The sequence below is a fragment of the Canis lupus genome, chromosome 12 (genome assembly GCF_011100685.1).
Source record: "Canis lupus familiaris isolate Mischka breed German Shepherd chromosome 12, alternate assembly UU_Cfam_GSD_1.0, whole genome shotgun sequence".
NCBI lineage: Eukaryota > Metazoa > Chordata > Mammalia > Carnivora > Canidae > Canis > Canis lupus.
The window spans coordinates 8,223,233-8,247,691 of record NC_049233.1 but is presented as its reverse complement, the minus strand read 5'-3'; the positions used below and the strand labels follow the sequence as shown (position 1 = coordinate 8,247,691).

Below are 24,459 nucleotides of genomic sequence, written 5' to 3'. Positions count from 1 at the left end.
GAGAGAATTTTGTTAACGTCCCTCTCCCCTCAAATCACTACCTTCTCCCTCTTCACCTCTGAGGCCTCTCCTGGTTCCAAATTTCTGCTTTCTCCCCCACTCCATGGCACTTCTGTAAGCCTCTCTCATTATAGTAAAGGAAATGGAGCAATAAAGAGGATAAGAACTTTCCTAGGATTATAGAGATAATGTCAGTGCTAGGACTTGAATCCATGTGTTTAAAGTCCTCTCTGTACCTTGGTTGGTTCCCTCCTCTCAGCTTACTTAAGTCCTTCATGTCTTTCCAGGCCAATCAAATGCCATCCTCCTCCATGGAGCCTTTTAGACCACCCTGGCCTCTCTGGTCTTTTCCTCCACCTGGTAAGTTCCTGCTGTGTATTCCACTGACTGAACACTTAGCAGATAGTGCCAGGCATTACTTATCTTTTCACTTTCTTATTTCATCTTCCCAGCGAGTTTGTAAATTTTTTGAAGACTGGGGATCACAATTCATACCTGTTTGTATGCGTAGAACCTTGAAAGTGGTCTGTGCAGAGAAATAGCAGAAATCAAGTGGATTCCTGGGCTCTGGAGTCAGACTCAGGTTCAAATTGTGGCCCTGCTGGTTGCTCACTTATGTCTTAGTGAATTAATCCCAACCAAGTGCATTCCTGAAGGGTTGTTAAGAAAATTAAAGAGCATAATAATTTGCATAATAGCACAGTGCCTGGCACACGTGAGTCACTCCACAAAGATCCACTATTATTTGAGCCAAACAAGTATCCATCATTGATAGGGAATTACTCAACTGGTCCTCAAAGTTAAAGAAAAGGTTTTCTGTTTGTTTAAAGAAGAATTCAGACAGAAAATCTGTCTGTAGGATATAAATCTAGAAAAGTAACACACAAGTTGGAAGGAGGCCAAATATTTTAAGAATTGCCTCACTTCACCTCCATCCTGTCCACCTTACTACAGGAGCAATAATGGCTCCCCAGGGTGCAGGGCACTAAAATGACTAAGAGCTGAGTAGGTGACAACCAAGCAGAGTCAGGCGCCCTGGCGGTGTTCCCGCTGCTAAGTCATGCAGAAGGGGCCAGCTTTCCCTCTAAGCCTTAGCAGCAGCTAATGCCATTAGGATGAAAGATGGGCCCATTTGGGCCCCAAACCTCTGTGCTCAGGCCAAACTCTGGAAGGTCAACGGCTAGAGAGAAATGGAGGAGTTACCAGGGAAGAGACTAAGCAGCCAATTTTGTCAAGAATCAGGAAATATACCACTCTGGGTGCATGTGTATATATTTTAGCAAAACAGCCCCTTTCTTCGAAGGACTTTAAAGGGCAAAAGCTTGCCTTCCTCCCAACTTTATTCCCATACATAACCAGTGAGGAACAAGCTCACCTGAAGCACAATGCCTACTGCGTTATGCTTTATGTGCATCCTCAACTTGCAAAGAGTTTCTCCTCCAAACACTTACAGATAATTTTAAGGAGAGTCTGGGGATGGGATTTACATATAGATTATCTTTGCTATAATTCTGTGGCCTTTGTCTGATCACTGTCCTACAACCCACAAGAGGCATTTCTCTGAGCATTAGAGATAAGAGCTAAGCACAATGGGACTCAAAACAACAATAGGGACGCCTGGGGAGCTCAGTAGTTGAGCGTCTACCTTTGGCTCAGGTAGTGATCCTGGGGTCCTGGGATGGAGTCCCACATTGGGCTCCCCACAGGGAGCCTGCTTCTCCCTCTGCCTGTGTCTCTGCCTCTTTGTCTGTGTCTCATGAATAAATAAATAAAATATTTTTTAAAAAACCAGAACAATGTCAGGTTAAAGCAGAAGAGGGTAATAATGAGGAAGGTTCAGATAATGGGATTAGGCAGGACTAGGGGCAGGAGGTGGGGGGGGAAATAAATACCCTCATCAGCTTGCCCTTGCTGGCGTCAGTTTCCCCATATTGAAATAAAAGGAAGTCATATTACTCCTCAGCCTGAGTTAGTGACTCTCCTCTGCTCCCTCAGACCTTCAGGTGTAATTGTCTTTTAATGAGCCTGCCTCTCCAACTAGACCTTAAACTCCTAAGGGCTGGGACTGTATTTTATGCCTCTCTGCATCCTCAAAGCCTGGCACAGGGCCTGGCCTGTAGCAAGATTTTAGTCAACAACATTTGCTGACTGAATGGTCTCTGAAGTCCTTGGAGGACTGAATCATAGAATGACTGGATTCTGTCCTCTGCAGTGCTCAACATAACACGTGGGCCAACTCATCTTCCCAGAAGCTGGCCCAGGCTGCTTCGCTTGAGGCACTGTGGCCATCCCTCCTCTTCTTTTCTCTTTCTTATTCCCATCTCCAAATATCATTCTGTTTAGACTGTCCAAGTCTGAAGCCCTGTTTTTGGGGACGCCTGGCTGGCTCAGTGGTTGAACATCTGCCTTTGGCTCAGGGTCTTGGGATTCTTCTCCCTCTGCCTATGCCCCTGCCTCTCTCTCTGTCTCTCTCATGAATAAATAAACAAAATCTCTCTAAAAAAAAAAAAAATAAATGAAGCCCCGTTTGCTTGCTTCCAACTTCAAGACAGGGGTCTAGTGAATGTGAACTACCAACTAGCCCCCCTGGCTTACTTCCCTTTCTGTCTTGCTTAGGTCTTACATGGGTCTTGCCTTAGATTCTCTTGGAAGAAGATCCTGAGATAATGATTTGAATGGAAGAAGCTTACTGGGGAAGTGAGTCCTGGGAGCACCGCCAGCGGAGCAGGGAAGTGAGACAGGAAAGAGAAGAAAAGTGATATAGGATGCTTTCATTAGCAGATACTGCTGTGGGCAACTGAGGCTTGCTCTACCCGGTAATCGGGAGACTCTATGGAACACACCTCAAAGTCATCCCCCATGAGGGGTGAGGGAGCTGGGGTATTCATCGGCCAACTCCCACCCAAAATTGGTTGGAGGCTATTTGAGGGGTGTGGGGAATAACCGCCCACTGCTGCTAGTCTGCCTCATGCACTAGTTGAAAGTACTTGAGCAGCCACAGTAAGCCCACAGGTGTTACAGAAGAACTCATCAGCCAGTGCAGCCATAGTGTGATCTGAGGAGATAGGAACAGCAGTGCCAACACCTTATATGACATATTCTTAGCCTAATGCCCTACAAGTCTTCCATTCTCTCCTCCTGGTTTGTTCTACTTACATTAACATGAAGTTCTCAACATTCCTGAGAGGTGGCTGGTCAGCTTCTGATTGAATACTGCCAATATTGGGGAGCTCACTGCTCTGAGGCAGCCCATGCTAGTGCTGGAATAATTGAGTTGCTGAAAAATCTTTTTTTTTTTTTTTTTAAGGTTCCACATGTTCCTTGTAATTTCTGACTGTTGACCTTAAGTCTGCCTTTTGGATCCCCACAGAATGATTCTCTTCCTCCATTTACAATAGCTCTTTTAATAGTTTCTAAAAGTAACTAGTGTATTTTCACTATGATTCCTCTTCTCTGGTCCAAATCATCCATTGCCTTTACCACTCTTAATATAATATGGTCTCTAGACCAGTTATTCTTAGCCCAGGGCAAATTTATTTATCTAGTTATTTCTAGACATGTGACACTGTCTAGAAGCATTTTTGGCTCTTACAACTAGCAGGGAATGCTACTGGCAACAATGGGTTGTGGCCTGGGATGTTGCTAAGTATCCTAGGAGGCAGGGCACCTGGGTGGCTCAGTGGTTGAGCGTCTGCCTTTGGCTCAGGTCATGATCCCGGGGTCCTGGAATCGAGTTCTGCATCAGGATCCCCACAGGGAGCCTGCTTCTCCCTCTCCTATGTCTCTCCCTCTCTCTCTGTCTTTCATGAATACATAAATAAAATCTAAAAAAAAAAAATCGAAAAACAAAACCCTAGCTTACAGTTATTTATCTGATTTAGAAAGCACCAGGACAGGGACGCCTGGGTGGCTCAGCAGTTGGGCGCCTGCCTTCGACTCAGGGTGTGATCCCGGGATCTGGGATCAAGTCTTGCATCAGGCTCTGGGCAAAGATCCTGCTTCTCCCTCTGCCTGTGCCTCTGCCTCTCTCTCTCAGTCTGTGTCTCTCATGAATAAATAAATAAATCTTTTTAAAAAAGAAGAAAAAGAAAACACCAGGTCTAGATGGTTTTACTACTAAGTCCTATCAAACATTCAAGAAAGTTAATTCCTATTTTATTCAAACCGTTCTAGAAAAGGGGTGTGTGTGCAAAGATGGAGGTGTACTTTAGCTTATTTCATAAAAGTCTGTAAAATAACCACTAAGCTGAATCGAGCTTTGAATTCTATATTTTATAAAGTGACTGGGTTATTCCAGGAATGTAGGATGTTTTAAGAGAAAATCTATTAATGTAACTCATTACATTAATAGATTGAAGAGGTGGCAAGGAGTCAGGAATGGACCACAAGCACACAGAGAAATGTTCTTTTTGAGTAAGTTTTTCTGCGTCACAAAACCCACAAAAATTCTGTGACATAAAATAAGCATTTGTTTTTTATACATCTTGGGGGAAGCTAGGGTCAGTTATTTGAGGCTGGGCTCAGCTGGGCACCCCAGCTTTAAACGGCAGGTCTGTGGGTCAGCTGGGTGACTATATCCACATGACTCATTATTCTTGGACCGGCTGGCTAGCTGATGCAAGCTCATCTCATGGCAGTGTGGAGTATTGAGAGGGTGCAAAGCCGCAACGGGACAAAGATGCTTTGAGCCCCTGCTTGCATAATGTCTGCCATTATCCTATTGGTCAAAGCAACCTGCATGGCTGAGTTCAAAGTCAAGGAATGGGAAACTATACTGTGTCTTTTATGGCACAGATATAAGGAGTGAAGAATCGAGGCCAAAGATTTAATATATCACAGGGCATGTGAATATTTTATTTTTAACTTACAAATATGATAATTTTATGTACACATACAGGTTTGCCCCAGGTGTGTATATGTATATATGCATATATGTTCATATATATATAAACTTGGTATGTGCAAACTATTTCATAAGAAATGTAAATTTCACACATTAGGTACACTTCAGGACCTTTCTTATTTACCAGCCTCATTATCTTATTCAAAAAGGAAATGAAGGGGCGCCTGGGTGGCTCAGTGGTTTAGCCCCTGCCTTTGGCTCAGGTCATGACCCCGGGGTCCTGGGATCAAGTCCCACATCACGCTCCCCGCAGGGAGCCTGCTTCTCCCTCTGCCTATGTCTCTGCCTCTCTGTGTCTCTCAGGAATAAATAAATCAAATCAAATCTTAAAAACATAATAAAAAAATTTAAAAACAAAACAAAAAAAGAACAAAAAGGAAATGAAGTTTGGCAGTTGTTTTTCTTCTTTTTCATCTTTACTTTTTTTTTTCATTCTTTCAACCTCTCCCAAGAAGGATTTAAAGAGGTTTACAAAACACTGAGACAAAATAAATGTATAATAAATCAGAAAATAAGGCAAAGGGAAAATAAGGTTTCCAAAGCAAGATGGGGCTGGAATGGCATTAGTGCTTGGCTGGACAGTCTTCATTTCCTCCTCCTGATCCTCTTTCCCTCCTTCCTACTGGTCTGTCCTCCTTTAAGGGCTTCCCTGTCTTGGGCTTTTCCTATACTATACAGGTCTCACAGGGTCTGACAATCACCGTCTCCTCTTGCTGCTTCATCCTAGAGGCTGGTAACACCTCCTACAAGCCATCCCCAACTGGCTCCCTTAATCCCGCCACATCTTTGTAATAACTCCTTCATGAAACTCATCTTAACCTGTTCGAAAGTGTCATTTTTCCTGCTAGGGACCCTGATTACAAGAGCCCACAAATCACATGCCTTAAGTGTAAATACGCACTAGAAGTAGACCATAAACACAGCTCTCAGGTCTCAGTGTGATTACCAAGTGGGAAACACAATCGATAAAAGAACCTTTAGTCCCTTGAGAGAAGTAGACCTACTCCTCCCCGCCCCCTCCCCCCTCCCCACGCACACCCAAGAGAGGCAATTTTCTCTGCCCTTTTTTCTCTAAGAGGTCATTGTGGTGTAATGACCCCATTCTTTTCTGTCTTACAAACCATCTCTCTCCTGGGCTCGGTCCTCCAATATCTTCCCTCCTTATCTGCACTCACCCTCTAATTGATCTCATCTAGTTTTATGGCTTTAAATATCACACACATGCTGATGATTCCCAATATGCATCTCCAGTCCTGCCTTTTCCCTGAACTCATTTTCACCACCCAGTTGCTTACACTGAGTATCCCATAGGTATCTCGGACTCCTGGCATGTCTGAAACAAAACTCTCCATGCTCATGCCATACCCCTCTCTTCCTAGTCTTCCCTCATTTCATTAGATGGCCCCAGCAACCAAAAGGACCAAAGGAGCACCACCCGGGAGCCCCTGGCTGGCTCAGTCAGTGAAGCACGCAACCCTTGATCTCTGGGTCATGAGTTTGAGCCGCACGTTGAAGAGATGACTTTAACACGTTTTTTACTTGGTTACTCAGAGTGTGTGTCTGAGGGCGAAAGAGGATGGCAGAAATCTATCACGCTCCATTCTTTTTTCCACACATTCTGCATCCAATCCATCCACACATCATGTGGCTCAGATCTTCAAAATATATTCAGAATCTGACCACTGTCATCACCACTACTCTAGCCCAAACAGCCATAGTCTTTCTTGTCCTACTGTGCTTCCAACTGGTTTTCCTTCTTCTACTCTTGCACTCTTCTGGGGGTCCCAGCTGAAGCAGCCAGTGTGATCCTTTAAAAATATATCATATCCTGTTGTCTCCTATTCAAAATCTTCCAAGAAGTTATCATCACACTCTGAATGCAGTATAAAGTCTTCACCATGCCTATAAGGCCTTATGTCTGGATATCTGTGACTCTTTATTTTCTTCAATTCTCTCCCTCCCTCTGCTCTGGTTATGCCAGCCTCCCTGATGTTCTAGGAGCAAGTCAAGCATATACTTAAGGTCTCAGGACCTTTGCACCTGCTGTTTCTTACAACTGAAACACTCTTTTCCAGATACCTACATGGTGCACTCATTTCATTTAGGTCTCTGGGGGAAACAGCTACTCCTCCGAGAAGACTTCCTTGGTCATTAACTCTAACTAGTCCTGCCGTCTTTAATCCTTACTTTATTTTTCTTCACAGCACAGATCAGTACTGACATCACATTAAATATAAATATGTAGTTATGCATTTGTCTATTTAGAATGTAAGTGCCAATAAAATGGGTTTATTTCATTCACTCCAGCATTTCTGGTGCCAAGTACAATACTTGACACACAGCAGGGTCTTGATAAATATCTGCTAAGTGAACGCAAGGCTCCATTCTCCTTTGTCTAGTTTCTTGACTCCAACTCAGCAAGCTCCAAGAGATATTTGAGTCTCATTTATGTGAGTGGCACTTAGCTAGATGCTTAGGGCTTTAAACGTCTATTTAACATCTCTCTGTGTGTCCCTCATGAATAAATAAATAAAATCTTTAAGCAAAATCTATTTAACAGACACCTGGATTGTGAACTTCTGGACGAGTAGTGACTGGGAGAAGGCACAAGGGAGCCCTCAAGGTACCAGCAGGTTCTTTTTCTAGGCGGAGCTTACACAGGTGCATTCGTAATCACAAACCTATTGAGCCCTACTCTTAAGATTCGTGTGTGTTAAATTGCACCCTAAGAAAAGGTTTCTGGTTTTAAGTTTCTGAGCCATCCAGGCCCATGGAGAGGCAGTTTGCAATGAAGAGGTCTGCGCGGCCCGCGGCCCGGCGGGCGGGAAGGTCACCCGGCAGGTGCTAAGGAGGCCGGCGTCCTTCTAAAAGGCAGAAGGGGAGGCTGTATGCGGGCACCCCATAGGAGTGCCCAACTGCTACAGGCACCTGCACCTGCTGGGGGCGGACCCCGAGCTGGATGGACACGGTGCAGCTGCCCTCAGGAGAGCCCCGCAGCAAGTCCGCGGTGTCTTCACGCTTTAGATTTTTTTTTTTTAAGTTTTTATTTACTCACGTAATCTCTACACCCAACAGGGGCTCGAACTCGTAGCCCGAGATCAAGAGTCCGAGGCTCTTCCGACCGGGCCCGGCAGGCGCTCCGGCGCCTCGACCCCTAAGCACCGCCCCCGAGAGGCTGGCGACGCGGCCGCGCGCACCGAGGAGGGACCGACGGCCCCGCGTCCCGCCGCACCAGCGTCACAAAGCCCGCGCTCGGGGGCCGGCCCGGAGCCGCCAGCGCGCAGGCGCGGCCCGGAGCCGCCGCTGCGCAGGCGCACTGCAGCCGGACGCCCGGCACCGCGGAGAGCCGGGGCCCCGCGAGCGGGAGCGCGCTCCCGAGGCGCGCGCCATGGAACAGCGGTTAGCCGAGTTCCGGGCGGCCAGGAAACGGGCCGGGCTGGCGGCGGAACCCAGCACGCGGAGCCACGGTGCGCAAACCGCAGGAGAGAAGGCGGAAGCGGCCGCGACTCCCAAGGCAGCCCCAGGCTGGCTGACACGGTTCCTCGTGTGGAAACCGAGGCCCGCCAGCACCCGGGCCCGGCCCAGCCTCGCTCAGGTGAGAGGGAGGCCTCGCCCCCGGGACCTGGCTTCCGGGACGCCGTCTGCGCCTCCGGGCAAGCCTCGGTCGGCGCCCCGCCCGCGCCCCGCCCACGCCCGCGCCCCGCCCACGCCCGCCGCCTGGTGCCCCGCGGGCCCCGCCCCCGCCGAGGAGCAGGCCCCGCCCCTCCGGCGGCTCCCACCGCGGCTGGCGGCGCTGGGCTGCTGCGCGGCGGCAGTGCCCGGGCGTCTCCGGCCACTCGTGTCAGCGCTGATCCGTGGCTTTGACATTTTTTTTTTCCCCCAGCCTGCGACCCACGCAGCTCCTGTTTGCAGTCGGGAAACGAGGGGTCTAGGGCCCTGGAAAAACGCACCTCTGCCCTCGAGTTCCTCACAGCGAGTGGTTGTGATGCCCTGCGGCTTCGGGGAAGCCTCTCCACCACCACTTGCAGCCTCAGCCCTCCGCTAATAGGGCGTAAAGGGTCTAATTGGATACTGCTAAGAAGTGGCAGTAGCGAAGTATTTCTCTGACTTCGCACCTCGGCCGCATGCAGCCCGGACAGCCTCTGCTCTAGACATGGCATTTGAACACAAAACTTGCAGAAATGTGGTCCCTCTAACCGCGAGAGGTGGCCGTAGCTTGTGCACGCTTGTGCACCGCTGTTGAACTAGGGAAACGTACTCAAGTGCAACAGTAAATGTTCAGGTGAAAACAGTATTTCGATGAGTATTACAGACTTGTCACCCTTTAATTCTTGGTATCCTCGTGTTTTGCAGATGAGCTTGATGCCCATCTGTATTTTCATTTCGTTTTCACTCAGGAGTGATGCGGCAAGGGGCCTTGCAGGTGTGAGATTGGATTATCTGTGTTGGAATACAGGACACGACACCGAGGGAAATTCGGTGCTTTGAGACAATCTGTGACAAAGTCTTTGTATCTCAAAAGTGTAGTGAGAGCCAAAAACCCCTTTTGAAAATGAAAAATGTACCGAAGCAGAAGTGTACCTTACTCCTCTTAAAATTGTTTCTCTTAGTTCATTTATTATTGCACAAAATCTGGTTTTAGGCAATTTTTTTTTTTAAACCAACGAGAACTCATTGTTACTCGATTTTGATTAGATATTATTCTCCATGACATGCAGGGTTCCATCAGACTTAGAGAAAGAGTTCAGCAGGGTCCAAACAATCCCATTTCCTTGCATGCAGTTTGTCTCAGGGTAACTTTATTGTTGATTAGAACTCACTGAGCATAATCGCTTAAGATTTTAGAATCTACTTCCCTTACCCTTTTTCCTCTCTGCAGTTAAAAAACAATGTCTAACCCACACAATGAGGATTTGCCTGTAATGTCTCATTTCCAAAGGACTATGAGATCATTGAATTGGACCCAGAGAAGCTGAGCTTGAGAAAGTTTCCATCAAAAACCCAAAAGCTGATGTCCTGACACAAGGATGACAGGACATGCTGGACTCACAGTTGGTTCTTATTAATTACTCTGTTTTTCATAAGGAATTCTGTCTTAAGCACATTTTCATTGATTCTGTTATCATTCCTGGGTTTGCTCTGGTGTGAAAATTCTCATTAAATTGTTTTTTTTTTTCCCCTCCCAATTTACCATCCATCTCTCTTAATAATTTTGCTGACGGAAGGTGGCTTGTCAGAAATTTCTTTAGCCTTCTATTTGTAATTGCTTCTTGGTTGTCATTGATAAGGAAGCATCCATATCCTCCGTCTGCCACTCTTGAATTTAGCTTGAAGAAAACAGTCCCCAAGATAAAATATTTCTTTCTGTGACAAGTTTCTACCACAGTAAGCCCAGAATGCTTATGACTTTCAATTCTGCAGAACCACCCCCCTCTGCCCCGTCTCCCTCACCAGGCATACCCCCACAGCAGCCCCAAGTGCCCACACATCCTGTGACTTCTCACCCCAAGCCTTGGCTCAGGTTGACCACTGCTCAAATGCTCTCCTTCTTTGGAGTCACCTGGCTAAGCACAGCCTTTGCATCACTCCCTTGGATCTAGGAATCCTCTTTTAATATCTTCCTTTCCCTCGCCATCATTCATTTATTCAGCAAAATTATATCCTGTGCCCACTCTGTTCCAGCTGCTGTCCTTAATCCGAGGAAACAGGGTGATAAAGGTCGATGAAGCCCTGTTCTCGCAGAACACACATTTGCTTTGGGGGCCACAGACAATAAACAAAAGAGTGGAATAATGAATGCTATGAAAGGGGAAAAAACAGGATAGTGTGATAGTGAGTTGGGGGGGTGAGAGATGCAGAACACCTTTAGATCGAGTGGGCAAGGAGGACCTCATTGAGGAGGTGACATTTCATAAGGAGGAGCCACTTTTGGAAAAACCCAAGACAAGGCCAAGGGCACATGTGGTAACATTTTTTCTGAGGTTTGTAGGCGAAGAGGGAGCCAGCCAGGTGGTATGAAGGCAAGTGGGCATTCGGCTCAAAAAACCACAGGTGCAAAGGCCCTGAGGTGGGAAGCAGCTTGGTATTTAAGAAATGGAAGTATTTTCCCTAAAGGATGCCCCCATGTGCTGTGACCACCACAAACACTTCCATACACAGCTTTTATAGCAGAAGCCACACTGGTACTAACCACACTGGTACTAAAGCCAGTGCCAAATAAGGTAAAGGAATTTCTGTATCTCCCTTCTTGTTTGTTTCTTTTGCTAGTTGGTTTGCGGCTTCTACCCTCCTCCATCTCCTTCTAGGTCTAACCCTTCCTCTTGCCATCTCCCATAAAGGCCCCTTAATTAAAGTACAAAGGGCTTTGGAAGGAGACCATCCTAGGATTCTAGACTAACCTCATCTCTGCCTATCACTAGCTGTGTGACTTTAGGGGAGTAACTTAACATCTCAGTGTTTCCTTATCAGTAAGTTGGGATTAATAGTGCCTGTCTCCTGGATTACAGGATATCTTGAAGGCACCCAATAAGTGGTGGCCATAAGCATTATTCTTTCTATACTCCCTCAATAATAAATTCAGTCTACTATGAATTTCAAGTCGTATACATTCCAAGTATATTCTGTATCCCTCAGTCCATCATTTCTCTCTGACTTCTCCATCACCCCCCTACTTATGCCTGGTCCTCCTGCATGAGCTGCTCACAATTTACCTGCTTTTGCTCTTGTAGCCCATTCTCTGCTTGGCAGCCAGAGTATAGTTTTAAATATAAATCAGATTATATTAGTTCCCTACTGCGACTTTCAGTGATTTCCCTATTGTTGCACACTGGTCAAATTGGAAAGGGACATTTATTTACTTAACAAATGTGTGTGTGTGTGTGTGTGTGTGTGTCAGAAGGGGGTGTGTTGCTGATAGCATGTTAAAGGCTTTTCCAATCTCCCTGAAAAAGTGTAATAATTACAACATTGACACGAAAAAAGGTTCTAACAAAATGGAATTTCTGAAGCAACGTAAATCAGATGACCTCCGTTTTTTTATTGAGACCAAATGATGTTTGTGATCCCCTTTTAAATTATCACAGAATGGGGGGATATAATTGAAGAAATGAACTAGAAGTTATGCTCTGTATTGAGAAACTGTGTGTGAGGTGCTGTGTTTGGGTCTAGAGATGCCAAAAGATAATGAATGGCAGTCCATTGGCCTCCTGGTAGCAATCTAGGGACCTGTGTGACCTGCATTAAAAGAAAAACAACTGGCAGATAGTTTGGTGCTTAGTGAGAAAGAGAAGCAGTTAGTGCTCTGGGAGGCTGAGGAGGCACCCTCTCTCTGTTGATGGCCGAGGTCAAGCATACACATTTCTTTTTTTTTTTTTAATTTATTTTTTATTGGTGTTCAATTTACCAACATACAGAATAACCCCCAGTGCCCGTCACCCATTCACTCCCACCACCCCCCCGCCCCACCCTCCTCCCCTTCTACCACCCCTAGTTCGTTTCCCAGAGTTAGGAGTCTTTACGTTCTGTCTCCCTTTCTGATATTTCCTTTTTTTTTTTTTTTTTTTTTTTAGTTTTTTTTTTTTAATTTATTTTTTATTGGTGTTCAATTTACTAACATACAGAATAACACCCAGTGCCCGTCACCCATTCACTCCCACCCCCCACCCTCTTCCCCTTCTACCACCCCTAGTTCGTTTCCCAGAGTTAGCAGTCTTTACGTTCTGTCTCCCTTTCTGATATTTCCCACACATTTCTTCTCCCTTCCCTTATATTCCCTTTCACTATTATTTATATTCCCCAAATGAATGAGAACATATAATGTTTGTCCTTCTCCGACTGACTTACTTCACTCAGCATACATATTTCACCAGTCATGCTGGCCTCGAAAGAAGGCAGAGGGCTGAGGAATGGGTAGGAAGTGGAGCCTGTCCCAGGCTACAGGTGGGCAGTGTCTTTGGGTAGTAACACCTGTTGAACTGTGGTAGAAATCCATTGATAGAGCAGTGGATTGTGGATTGTGTTGTACACGGAATTTTTTTTAGGCCGTTGTTTTTCAGACTGCAAACCGTGACCTATTGGTGGTGAAATCAATTTAGAGGATCTAGTTCTCTGTTAAAAATACTTAAAAATGGAACAGAAAATGAGGATTTCATATGTGGTGAAGGTATTTATTGGTTTGTGAAACTTTTTCTACATATATAGCTGGGCAACGGTACAAAATGTATTTCTTATTATGGTCCATACCCAAAAATGTTGAAAAAATACTGGACTAGGGCAGCCCCAGTGGCGCAGCGGTTTAGCGCCGCCTGCAGCCCAGGGCATGATCCTGGAGACCCTGGATTGAGTCCCACGTCAGGCTCTCTGCATGGAGCCTGCTTCTCCCTCTGCCTGTGTCTCTGCCCCTCTCTCTCTCTCTCTCTCTGTGTCTCTATGAATAAATAAATAAAATCTTAAAAAAAAAATACTGGACTAGAGCTCAGGCCTCTCTAAAGCTGCCTAAATATCTGTGTCTCCTGTTAGCACCCAACACAGGGGTCCGTGTACTGGCACTTTTCTGTTGAATGAATGGAAGGCCTTGCTTGGATTCCGGCCCAAGGAGTTTGAATTTTAAACTTCAGGCAGTAAAATTTGTTGAAGGTTTGTGAATAAGAGATTGATGGGTATTTTAGGAAATTCACTTAGCAGCTTTATGTAGGATGGTTTGGAGAGGGAAGAAATTGGAGGCAGGGAGTCCAGTTAGGAGAGACTGCCTGGACCTGGGGGTGTGTAGGACCGTCCTGGGATGGAAAGGTTGTGGCTATACTGATGATTTGTTTTTAATAAGTGGAAGGGATTTTTATTTCCTGTTTCTGGTATACTTCTCAGTTTAGAATCATGTCACTCACAAAACTATAGCTCATCTAATCAAGTCAATAAACATTAATTCTGTGTGTAAGCATTAGGTGTGGTTGTTGCATTATCAATTACTGGGGAGTTTCTGTATGGGGCACAAGTTAGCCCTTTATAGCAGAAGACTAATCTGAGGAAGTGACTCCCATGAATGGGAATCCATCTAAATGCTGTAAAGTTTTTTTTTTTTTTTTTTTTTATCAAGTCACACACATCTCAGTAAGTGCAGATCAGTTTCGATTCAGTCGGAACAGGGCATGTGAGTTCTTTGGAGATGATTGTTTTAGAGAGCAGGGCAAGAAAATAGAAATCAATGAACCGGAGGCCTTCTCAGGGCAATGAGAACTCTCTCTCCAAATTGGTTTTGATCTCTGAGCCCATTACTCTTTGTTTGTTTCTGTGTCCTAGGAAGTGGCTCAGCCTGGGAGCAGCACATCACAGCCACCACGGAATACAGCCATTCCTCTGTCATCGCCCCGGGACCAGTCTGTCCTGACCAGCATCACTTTCCTGAAGGTTCTTCTCTGGTTGGTCCTGCTGGGACTGTTTGTGGAACTGGAATTTGGCCTGGCCTATTTTGTCCTGTCCTTGTTCTACTGGATGTACGTCGGGACACGAGGCCCAGAAGAGAGGAAAGAGGGAGAGAAGAGTGCCTACTCTGTATTTAACCCAGGCTGCGAAGCCATCCAGGGCACCCTGACTGCAGAGCAGTTGGAGCACGAGTTACAGTTTAGACCCCTGGTGGGGAGATAGACCAACTCTGTTGTCATGCAGCTAGCCTCACATGTAGTCCTCAGAGCCCTTCTGTGTGGGCTTGCGGGTTTGACTTCAGGTGCCCAAGAATAAGGACAGCTTGCAGGTTAGTTCTGGGACGCTGAAGTGCTACATTCTTTCCCAGATCTTTTGCTGCAGTTTTATCTTTGAACTTTTCTTTGGTTTTAGTGAAACCCTGTGAAAGATACCACTGTGGATCTGATGCAATTTATAAAAATTACCTACTCAGGAAAGTGATCTGTTTGTCTCATTATTTGAGAGAGATGGTTTTCAGAGCATTAGAAGGGCACTGAGGAGGTAACTTTAAAATACCCAGCTGTTTAGGGACGCCTGAGTGGCTCATTTGAGCATCTGCCTTTGGCTCAGGTCATGATCCTGGGGTCCTGGGATCGAGCTCCACATCAGGGCTCCCTGCTCAGCCGGGAGCCTGCTTCTCCCTCTCCCACTATCTGATGCTCCCCTTGCTTGTGCCCTCTGTCTCTGTCAAATAAATAAAGTCTTAAAAAAAAAAAAGTACCCAGCTATTTGAAGGAATGGGGCAGTACATCAGAACTGTGTATTAAAATAAGTTTTCTTTAAGTCTTTTCATATTTATAGCATTTTTTTTTCCTGGAAAGTTTAAGCTGCAAGTTTTAGTTTTTGTTTTTTGGGATTTTTGTTGTTGATATTGTTTGTTTTTTGTTTTGTTTTGTTTTGTTTTTGTTTTTCCTTCCTGCTTTAAATCTTGCTTTTTTTCTTTTTGGTCATTAATGGTATTGAAAAAATATCTTTTTTTTCTTAATGAGAAATTGTTTTTTAAAGATTTTATTTATTCATGAGAGATGCAGAGAGAAGGCAGAGACACAGGCAGAGGGAGAAGCAGGCTCCCTGCAGGGAGCCCGATGTGGGACTCGATCCTGGGACTCCAGGATTATGACCTGAGCCAAAGGCAATGTTCACTGCTGAGACACCCAGGCGTCCTGAAAAAATGTCTTTCAAACATCTACTTTTCAACAAAAGATCCCCGTTGCCCATCACCATTTTTCACTCTCCTCAGTTATTCTGCTTCTACTCAATGAAGGAAGATGAGACAAAGTCCTAAGTGACAGGTGTGAGGAGGGATTTCACAAAGTCAGTGTTGATAGATTTAGTAACTGGCTATTGATGAATTCAACAAGAAAATAATTCTTGAGTGTATTCAAATGAGAACTATGGAAGTGGAACTCCAGACTTACTGGCAACTTGGTTTGTTTCTTATATTCTGAGGGCTCTAGAATAAGCAGCCCTGTCACCTGTGGCCTCTGGTAAGAAATTATGTAAATGGTGGTAAACAGACATGATTTCAGTTGTCCTTCCAGTACAAAGTTAGAGTTTGGGTTCATTAAATTTGGGCAAAGTAAACCACTAAATACCTTTTTTATGAGATCACACTGATGAGTAAGTAGAGTCTGGTTTTAAAGCAATAGTTTTTTCTAAACTTAAGATTTTAAGAAATTAATGATTCCTCCATAAGTTTTCATAACTTCAGAATGCAGTTATTCTTACATAATGACAATAACTTTAATACTTATGAGATGTCATTAAATAATAGATGCTTGTTGCTGAATTCTTTTTTCATTCTTGTCTGATTTGCTTCATACAGCACAACCTTAGCTCAATTTAAATTTAACTCCTATTCATTGAGTGCCAGTACTCTGGCTGGCGTTTGAGATATGATAGTGAAGAAAGCAGACATATTCTTTTTTTTTTTTTTAAGATTTTATTTATTTATTCATGAGAGACAGAGAGAGAGAGAGGCAGAGACACAGCAGAGGGAGAAGCAGGCTCCATGCAGGGAGCCTGACATGGGACTCAATCCCAGGTCTCCAGGATCACGCTCTGGGCTGAAGGTGGTGCTAAACCGCTGAGCCACCTGGGCTGCTCAAGCAGACATATTCTTACTGCTCTGAGCATACAGTCCAGCTGGGACGGTGGTAGACAAAGTAAAACAAGCAATATCAATAATAGAGTGAGACAGGGCGCCTTGCTGGCTCAGTTGGAAGGGCATGTGACTCTTGATCTTGGGGTCATGAGTTCTAGCCCCATGTTGGGCATAGAGATTAAGTAAATAATTTTAAAAAATAATAGAGTGAGGGAAGTTTCAGTTGTAGGAAGAATACAGAGGGTATACTCTCATGATCACACTTTGAGGCTAACTAACTGCCTTTGTTGAAAATTCTTCTCACCTCCTTAGCATCTCTCTCCAGCCCTTTGCTGATTGGGAGTTTAGCTGTCGCTCAGATGTCAGTTCATCTCTTGAGCTGAATTCTCTTTACCTCATAAAGAAGTCTTCTGCAGGTTCTGTCTAACTGGGCCCCTAGAAAGTGTGGGAAACAGATGAATCCCTATTAAGCAGGCAAGTTTTGATTGTATTTAAGATACATGATTTCATTTCCTGATTTATTTTCTTAAGCCTTTCTTCATTTCCCTGCTATTTTACTTGGGCTTTTACATTTCATACAAGCCAAATACAAGGAAGAAATATCCCTGATCAAAGACTCACTACAATGCCCAGTTCAGTAAGCATTGTTCTAGGAAAGAATTTTCATTTCAAAAATGTGTAAATCAAACTTTTACCTAAAGCAAAGGGCCTATAACTCTGAACTGGGAACATGTGATCCAATTAGCAGTCTCAGCAGAGACTTTGTTTAAGCATAGGAGAGACTCGACTTAGCAGTGGACACCTCACTAGCATTCTTTGAAAATGTAGCTGTGTATAATGAGGTGGAGCTTGATTGCCTTAAGCTCATCTTTCAAGGGATTTTCTGTGCACAATCTATCACCTCTCCTAGCTCACCTCTTGCCAAAGGTTGCATATAATGACAGCATTAACTTCTAGGAAAAATGGGGTGTGAACCAATTAAATGCATGGCAGGGAGGAGAGAAAAGGACAGTATGTATTTGCTGTTCTTATCAGACCATTAGGCTTTAGGTGCAGTCTTGATTTCCTGAATTTAGAAAGGCCTATTGATCACAGAATTTCCACTCAGGGCCCTACCATTAGCTCAGCAAGCAGCTTCCATTAAAGGCTGCTTCTGTCACCAGGGAACTTGAAATCCCAGAGATGCATTCAGTCCCTATGATTGCTGTGTGCACGGGTTGAGGTCATTTCTGTCTGAACCTTACAAGTACATTGGTTTTTGCTTTTATTCACATTATCCTATCTTGTCTATTCATAGACACTGTTAAACGAACCTCTGCTTGTAGAGCTGGAAGGGACCCCAAAGTACCATCAAATGCATCCCCCTCACCTTGGGCACGTTTATTCCTGGCCAAATATTTTTTTTTCCTAGTGACCCCTAAAGAAGAATCCAGGTACAAGATGTAGGCACTTTTTAGGAAATTCTTTACTGAGACACTTGAGCCACCCTCAGTGCCACTCCATGTTATTTCTTATCTAATCTCAGGGGACATGGAAAATCCTCCAGACTGGTGAAATGTTACTCTGTTCTCTCTCAGTCCTCTCTGTTCTGCAGGCTAAATCACCCAAATTGTACCTCTGGGACAATCATTTCCAAGTTAGCCTTGACCCATTCTGAAGGTTCTGGGTCAGGGCAGGGTGAATGTCCCCGTTGGTAGGTGCAGTGACTTTTCTCAAAAACTCTAGAGTTTTGCTGGTGATGATTTAGGTATATATATTTTATGCTATTAGGGTTGTGCTTTGAGTTGAGGTCTTCCACATTTGCCTTTGACTGATCTCTTCCTTAAGATTAGGCTCATAAACTGCTACAATTTAAAAAAAAAGTTACACAATTGACAGAATGATGATCCTCAGCTGGGCAGAAGAAAGTAACATTCTAACTGCATGTTTTCCTGCCCCTCTCACTGTTGACTGTTTACCAGCAAATTTGTATTTAGGCTTGGCGCTGCTGGGGACCGGTAAGTGAGCTTGTGCTGTCAGTGCACACTGTTCCACTGTGAGAGCCGGGATACCTGGTGGGGCTGGGATGCCATGGAGCATCTTGCCACCAGGGGGTAGCACGGAGCTGCTGCTATACATCACCAGCCCTTCTCCCTACACTTGATAATTTATGTGATGTGGAAAACCCACCGGGCTGTTTATCTGAACCACTTGTGCTACTTTTTTGGGAATTCTTTTTCACTCTAAAATTCACAGAGGAAAGGGCTCATCAGAGGTCCTGGGAAAGGCACAGAAAACTACCAGAAGTGATTTATACTGATATTTTAAAATAAAACAACAGCCCGTCTCTAGACTTAGCAGGCAGTACTGTGCTTTGAAGGGGTTGGCACTGTGCTTGTCTATATCAGCTTTGTTGGAGGCGGCCTGGGGGGGAAGGGGGATACTAGAAACTTGTACAGCCGGTGGAGAAACTTGATCCCTAAGCCCAAGAAAGTAAAATTTGAACTGTGTGCTCTGGTCTTTTGTCACCTACTTTTTTATTTTGCAGCATTGGAGCATTGGGTTAGACAAAGATTTGGATCTCTCAAAAAGCTGAGAGAGAAGACAAAGTACACAGAGAACCACATTATAAAGGCTTGTAACACAATACAGATGTTTATAAAGGTCTAAGCAGTGTGTGTGTGTGTGTGTGTGTGTGTGTGTTAGGGGAGGAGTCAGCAGGAGAGATCACTTTCTTTTTTTTATTTTTTTTATTTTTTTTTATTTTTTTATTTTTTGAGATCACTTTCAAATCTAAATTCTATACTGAGTAGGATTGTCATTTTTAAATGAACAATTCTGAGTTTCCTTAAGTCATAGATGAATATTTTGAAAAGTGTGGACTATGGGCCACCTGCATTAGAATCTCTTGTAGTGATGTTAAAATTCAGATTCCAGGGCCCCACCTAGACCTGCTGCTGGAGAATGTCTGGGCCTAGCACCCTGAGAATCTGTATTTTAGCAGCCTCCTTCGGGCAGTCTCAAGCCAAAGTTCACCAAAGAACAAGAACCACTGATATCACAAATGTTTAAATAGGAAGGAAACTTAGCATATATTAGATCTAAGCAAAGAAAGATAAGTGTTTTGTAAAGGGGCAACAAGGTTCACCATTTTTCGAACTGTTCATTTGGAACACATGGAGAAGAACACATGCATGGCTTTAAAATGCTGAGGAACTAACTCCAAAGACTATAAGGTAATTAAAGATGCATTATTTTTGAAGTTTTCTTTAAAAACAATTATTGCAGGGGCACCTGGGTGGTTGAGCATCTGCCTTTGGCTCAGGTTGTGATCCTGGGGTCCTGGGATCGAGTCCCATATGGGGCTTCCCCTGCAGGGAGCCTGCTATTCCCTCTGCCTATATCTCTACCTCTCTTTCTGTGTCCCTCATGAGTAAATAAATCTTTAAAAAAATTATAAAAACAATTACAAAAAGAAACACAAACTCGTTTTAAAACATTGGAATCATAAAAAAGAATATTTTATTTTTGTACTTGCATACAGGAGTTCAGGAGGCATGTAAGTTTTACAGGGGTAGAGTCTCCCTCCCCCATGTCACACTATTCTCTGTCCAGCCCACAAACAGTAGCACACTATGCACACTATTCTGCTCATTGCTTTCTTTTTTCTCTTTTAGGTTTCGGGCTTTATTTACACACACTTAATATTTTTATGTAAGAGAATGACACAATCTAATTTTAATTTTTTTATGTATTTTTAAGTAAATCTTAAATATTTATTTAATAATTAAATATTAATTTATCTTAATGTTTATTTGATAGGGAGTACAAACAGCAGGAGCAGCAGGCAGAGGGAGAGGGAGAAGCAGACTCCCTGCTGAGCAGGGACCACAATGGGGAGCTGGATCCCAGGACCCTGGGATCACCACCTGAGCTGAAGGCAGATGCTTGACTGACTGAGTCACCCAGGCACCTCCCCCAATTTTCATTCTTTTTTTTTTTTTATTTTTTTTTTTTATTTTTTTTTCCCAATTTTCATTCTTAAGAGATCACCTGCGCTATCACATGGAGAGTGGATTCTCTGTGTCCTTCATCTGGCCACCCACCCACCCATCCATTCACTTATGGAGCACCTGACCTTTTTGTTCCCATTGGTGAAACTGTTTACATTACTTTTTATTCAACTATCTTTTAAGATTTTTTTTTAACAGATTGAGAATATGGCAAAACTATTGGATTATGAAGTATATTTATACATTCTATTTTTTGTGTTACAGTAGAAGGTTTTAATTTGGGGAAACCAATAATATTAATGATAATGATAATGAAAAAACTAAATCGGAATATCCTAAAAGTCAACACAACAAAAATCACAAATATTTTAGAAAAGGAACCAAATAAAATCTGTTACCATTTATTTCCAAAAAAGATACATTTGTGCATTCGTTAGTTTAATAGCATTCTACTGAATAAATTTTTTTTTACTGAATTCTTTCATTGGTGAAAGAATTACAATTCATAAATGTGACCAAATGAGACATAATAATCTATAAATAGCACCTGCTTTTTTAAACTTCTCTGAATACATATCTCTCCCTATCTATCTGCCCATCTTTATCCATTGATCTGTCTGTCTTCAGGCTTGAGTTATTTCTTATGAAGAGAATCAGAAGCCTAATGGACTATCTAACATGGAGGTTGATGGAGGAACTAATCTTTGCCAGGCCTGGTGCTGGGCTCTTTTCTCGAGTTCACAGTCAAATGGGAGAGGCAGCTGATAATCAGATAGTTACAGGATAATGTGGTAAGCGCTCTGACAGTGTGATGTCTGAATGCAGGCTCTGGTTGGAAGGGGCCAGCCTCCTGAAGATGACCTTGTACTGAGTTTGAACAAGTGTCAGCTACTTTCTGGAAAAACAGGCGGGGGCAAAGATAGCCTTTTAGTCACCTGAAACCACCTAGGAAAAAGGTGACAAACAGAGGGAGACTAGCGTGCTTGGGAAAAAGTGTGTATTCTGAGGACTTATGTTACTTCTTCCAACTGGTTGTGTATATATATATATATATATATATATATATATATAGCCACCCACCCACCCATCCATTCACTTATGGAGCACCTGACCTTTTATACATACATAGATGTCATATATATATATGAAAGCTCTTGATTTTGGTATATTTGTTATAACTCTTGTCCTTTGTTGAATTTTCTTACTAAGTATAATGGTGTTTCACTCGCTTGCCTGGATTTTCCACATAGATAATTATTTTCTTTTCCAATAATGTAAAATTTGACTCCTCTTTTCCCAGCTTTTACACCTCTTGGTTTTTTCTCTTTATCTAATAACATTGACTAGAGCATCCAGAAAAATGTTAAATCAGAATGATAGTCAATGATGTCTTTGTCTTGTTCTTGACCTTATGAACAGGTTTTAGTATTTTCCCATTAAGCATGCTGCTGGCTCTAGGGTAAGTGGATAGATAATTATCATCTGTATTTATGTTATTAAAAGGTTTTTTCTTCTTAAATTAAGAATGGATGTTACATTTCACAAAATCTCTTTCAGTGTAGTGGAGATTGATTATGTGATTTTTCTCTTTGACCAATTAATGTAATAAGTTTAAATATTTATTCATATTAAACCATCATTTTATTCCTGGAATAAATGACCCTTTATTTTATTTTATTTTATTTTATTTTATTTTATTTTATTTTATTTTTTTATTTTTTAAGATTATGTATCTATCTATCTATCTATCTATCTATCTATCTATCTATCCATCCATCCATGAGAGACAGAGAGAGAGAAAGGCAGAGACACAGAGGGAGAAGCAGGCTCCATTCAGGGAGCCCGATGTGGGACTTGATCCCGGGACCCCAGGATCATGCCCTGGGCCAAAGGCAGGCGCTCAACCGCTGATCCTGACCCTTGATTTTAATGTATTGTTCTTTTAGTGGATGATAGACTCTGTTAATATTTTTAATCAATAATTTTCATGAGATTATAGAATTTTTTTGTATTTTTTAGGTTTTGGAGTACATAAAAAGCCTACTTTTAAGTCTTCGTTACAGGTTGTCCCCTCTCATCATTATAAAAAGCCATGTTTGTATTCTTTGATGCTTTTTGCCCTGAATTCATCCTTATCTGATATTAAAATTGGGACCTTTGCTTGCTTTTGTTTGCATTTGCCAAGCATGACTCTGTGTACACTGTGGTTTTCAGCCTGAGTCATTTCTATCAGGTATGTTACTTGTATACAGAGAATAGTTGAATTTTACTTTGTAATACAGTATGAGACTATTTTCTTTTTTTCTTTTAATAGGTAACTTTAGCTCATTTATATTTATTGAAGTCTTGTTTATCTCATCACGTTTGCTTTCTTTTTAACTTACAGTACTTAATCCTTTGGGTTTTTAGGCACTATTAATATCATGTAAAAAAGAAATGTAAGAAGTTAGTATTTCCACCTTCTCCCAGCTTCACTCCTCAATACTCAGTCCTCAATCCTATTGACTGTTAGTTGATTTTACATTTTAAATATAATTACTTGATTTATTAGCTTTAAATTACATATTGTTACCTGTGGCTATGAAAGATGTGGAAGTCAATATAACTACACTGCTTTACACTCCCTATCCATTTTTCTTTCCTCATTTTATTAGTCATATCATCACTATATTGTTTAGATTAATAAGAGCCACATTCTGTTCTTTGATTATCACTTATACATTTGTTTTAGTCTTAGTCTTGCCTATAATTGATATTTTTTCACCTAATGATAAGCTAAGAATAAATTCTCACGTCCTTCTACAGTATTGATTTTGCCAGCCGCTAATATTTCTATTTAGATAAATGTATCATTATTTATTTAGCCAATCCTTCATTATTAACCTTTAAGTTGTAGCCAGCATTCACTAGTATGAATAGTATAAATAGGCTAACCTCTTTGACATGTAAAACTATATTTCAAACTCTTAGAAAAGAGTAATTGGAGACCAATCAGGATAGTGATCTCAAATGCTAGTGACCATTCAAATCTTCTGGGGATTGTTAAAATGATTCTCATTCTGGGGCACCTGGGTGGCTCAGTTGGTTAAGTTTCTGCCTTCGTCTCCGGTCATAATTCCAGGGTCCTGGGATTGAGTCCCACATTGGGCTTCCTGCTCAGCGGGGAGTCTGCTTCTCCCTCTGCCCTTCCCCCTTGCTCATGATCTGTCTCTCTTTCTCTCTCTCTCTCACTCTCTCTCTCAAATAAATAAATAGAATCTTTAAAAAAAATTCTGATTCTGTAGGTCTGGTCCAAGGCCTAAGATTCTACATTTCAAATAAGCTCCAACATGATGCTGATGCTACAGGTCTTCAGACCATACTTTGAGTAGCAAGGTACTTGAATATGTATTGTGTCTGGAATTTTGCTCAAATGAAAAACAAAAAGCTAGAAAATGTAGTTGTAGCAGTGGTTCTCATTGTGTCTTTGTGATGCATTTAATATATTAGGAAATTATTATTATTTGTGAATGTTTGTTTTGCCATTTTATTAATGCACCTGCAAGGTGACTCCATGTTATACATCTGCTTGCTTGCCTGGGTCTATCAGGGGTGTGTTCATGGGAGTCTATCAGATGTACATTTTTTAAAAAGGTTTTTAAAATTTATTTATTCATGAGAGACACAGAAAGAGAGAGACAGAGATATAGGCAGAGGGAGGAGCAGACTTCCTGCAAGGAGCCTAATGTGGGATTCAATCCCAGACCCCAGGATCATCTCCTGAGCCACCCAGGTGTCCCTCAGATGTGCATGTTGCTGCCATACAAGAAAAGGCTGAGAACCAGAGGACCAGCAAAAGCTGAGTTCAGACAGGCACACTGAAGTGAGCTGGTGAAAGGAAGCCTTATAAATGATGTCTGCACCCCTAATCCTTGGAGATGCATCTTTCATTTGGTGGTTGGTTGGTTGGTTGTTTTTTTATTGGTTTTAGCTTACCAGGACCTACCAGGTCCTGTTCTACCAAG

General features: G+C 42.9%; 1 protein-coding gene and 1 long non-coding RNA gene across 8 annotated transcripts in view; one reads left to right on the top strand and one right to left on the bottom strand.

Annotated features, from left to right (window-relative positions):
• Positions 1 to 8,123, bottom strand: part of LOC102156801 — a 61,811-nt gene extending 53,688 nt beyond the window's left edge. For 3 of the 7 annotated variants that reach the window (XR_005367649.1, XR_005367650.1, XR_005367648.1), the window contains exon 1: positions 7,959 to 8,121. This is a non-coding gene — a long non-coding RNA (uncharacterized LOC102156801). Of the gene's footprint in view, positions 1 to 7,958 lie in introns of all 7 variants that reach the window. The other 4 variants (XR_005367645.1, XR_005367647.1, XR_005367646.1 and 1 more) reach the window with 3 other exon arrangements.
• A 90-nt stretch (positions 8,124 to 8,213) lies between these two features.
• SAYSD1 (SAYSVFN motif domain containing 1) lies at positions 8,214 to 14,800 on the top strand. The gene is made up of 2 exons (XM_038553954.1): positions 8,214 to 8,498; positions 14,198 to 14,800. Exons 1-2 carry the CDS (start codon positions 8,292 to 8,294, stop codon positions 14,540 to 14,542), a joined length of 552 nt encoding a protein of 183 aa, XP_038409882.1. The 5' UTR covers positions 8,214 to 8,291; the 3' UTR covers positions 14,543 to 14,800.
• Positions 14,801 to 24,459: the final 9,659 nt, after the last annotated feature.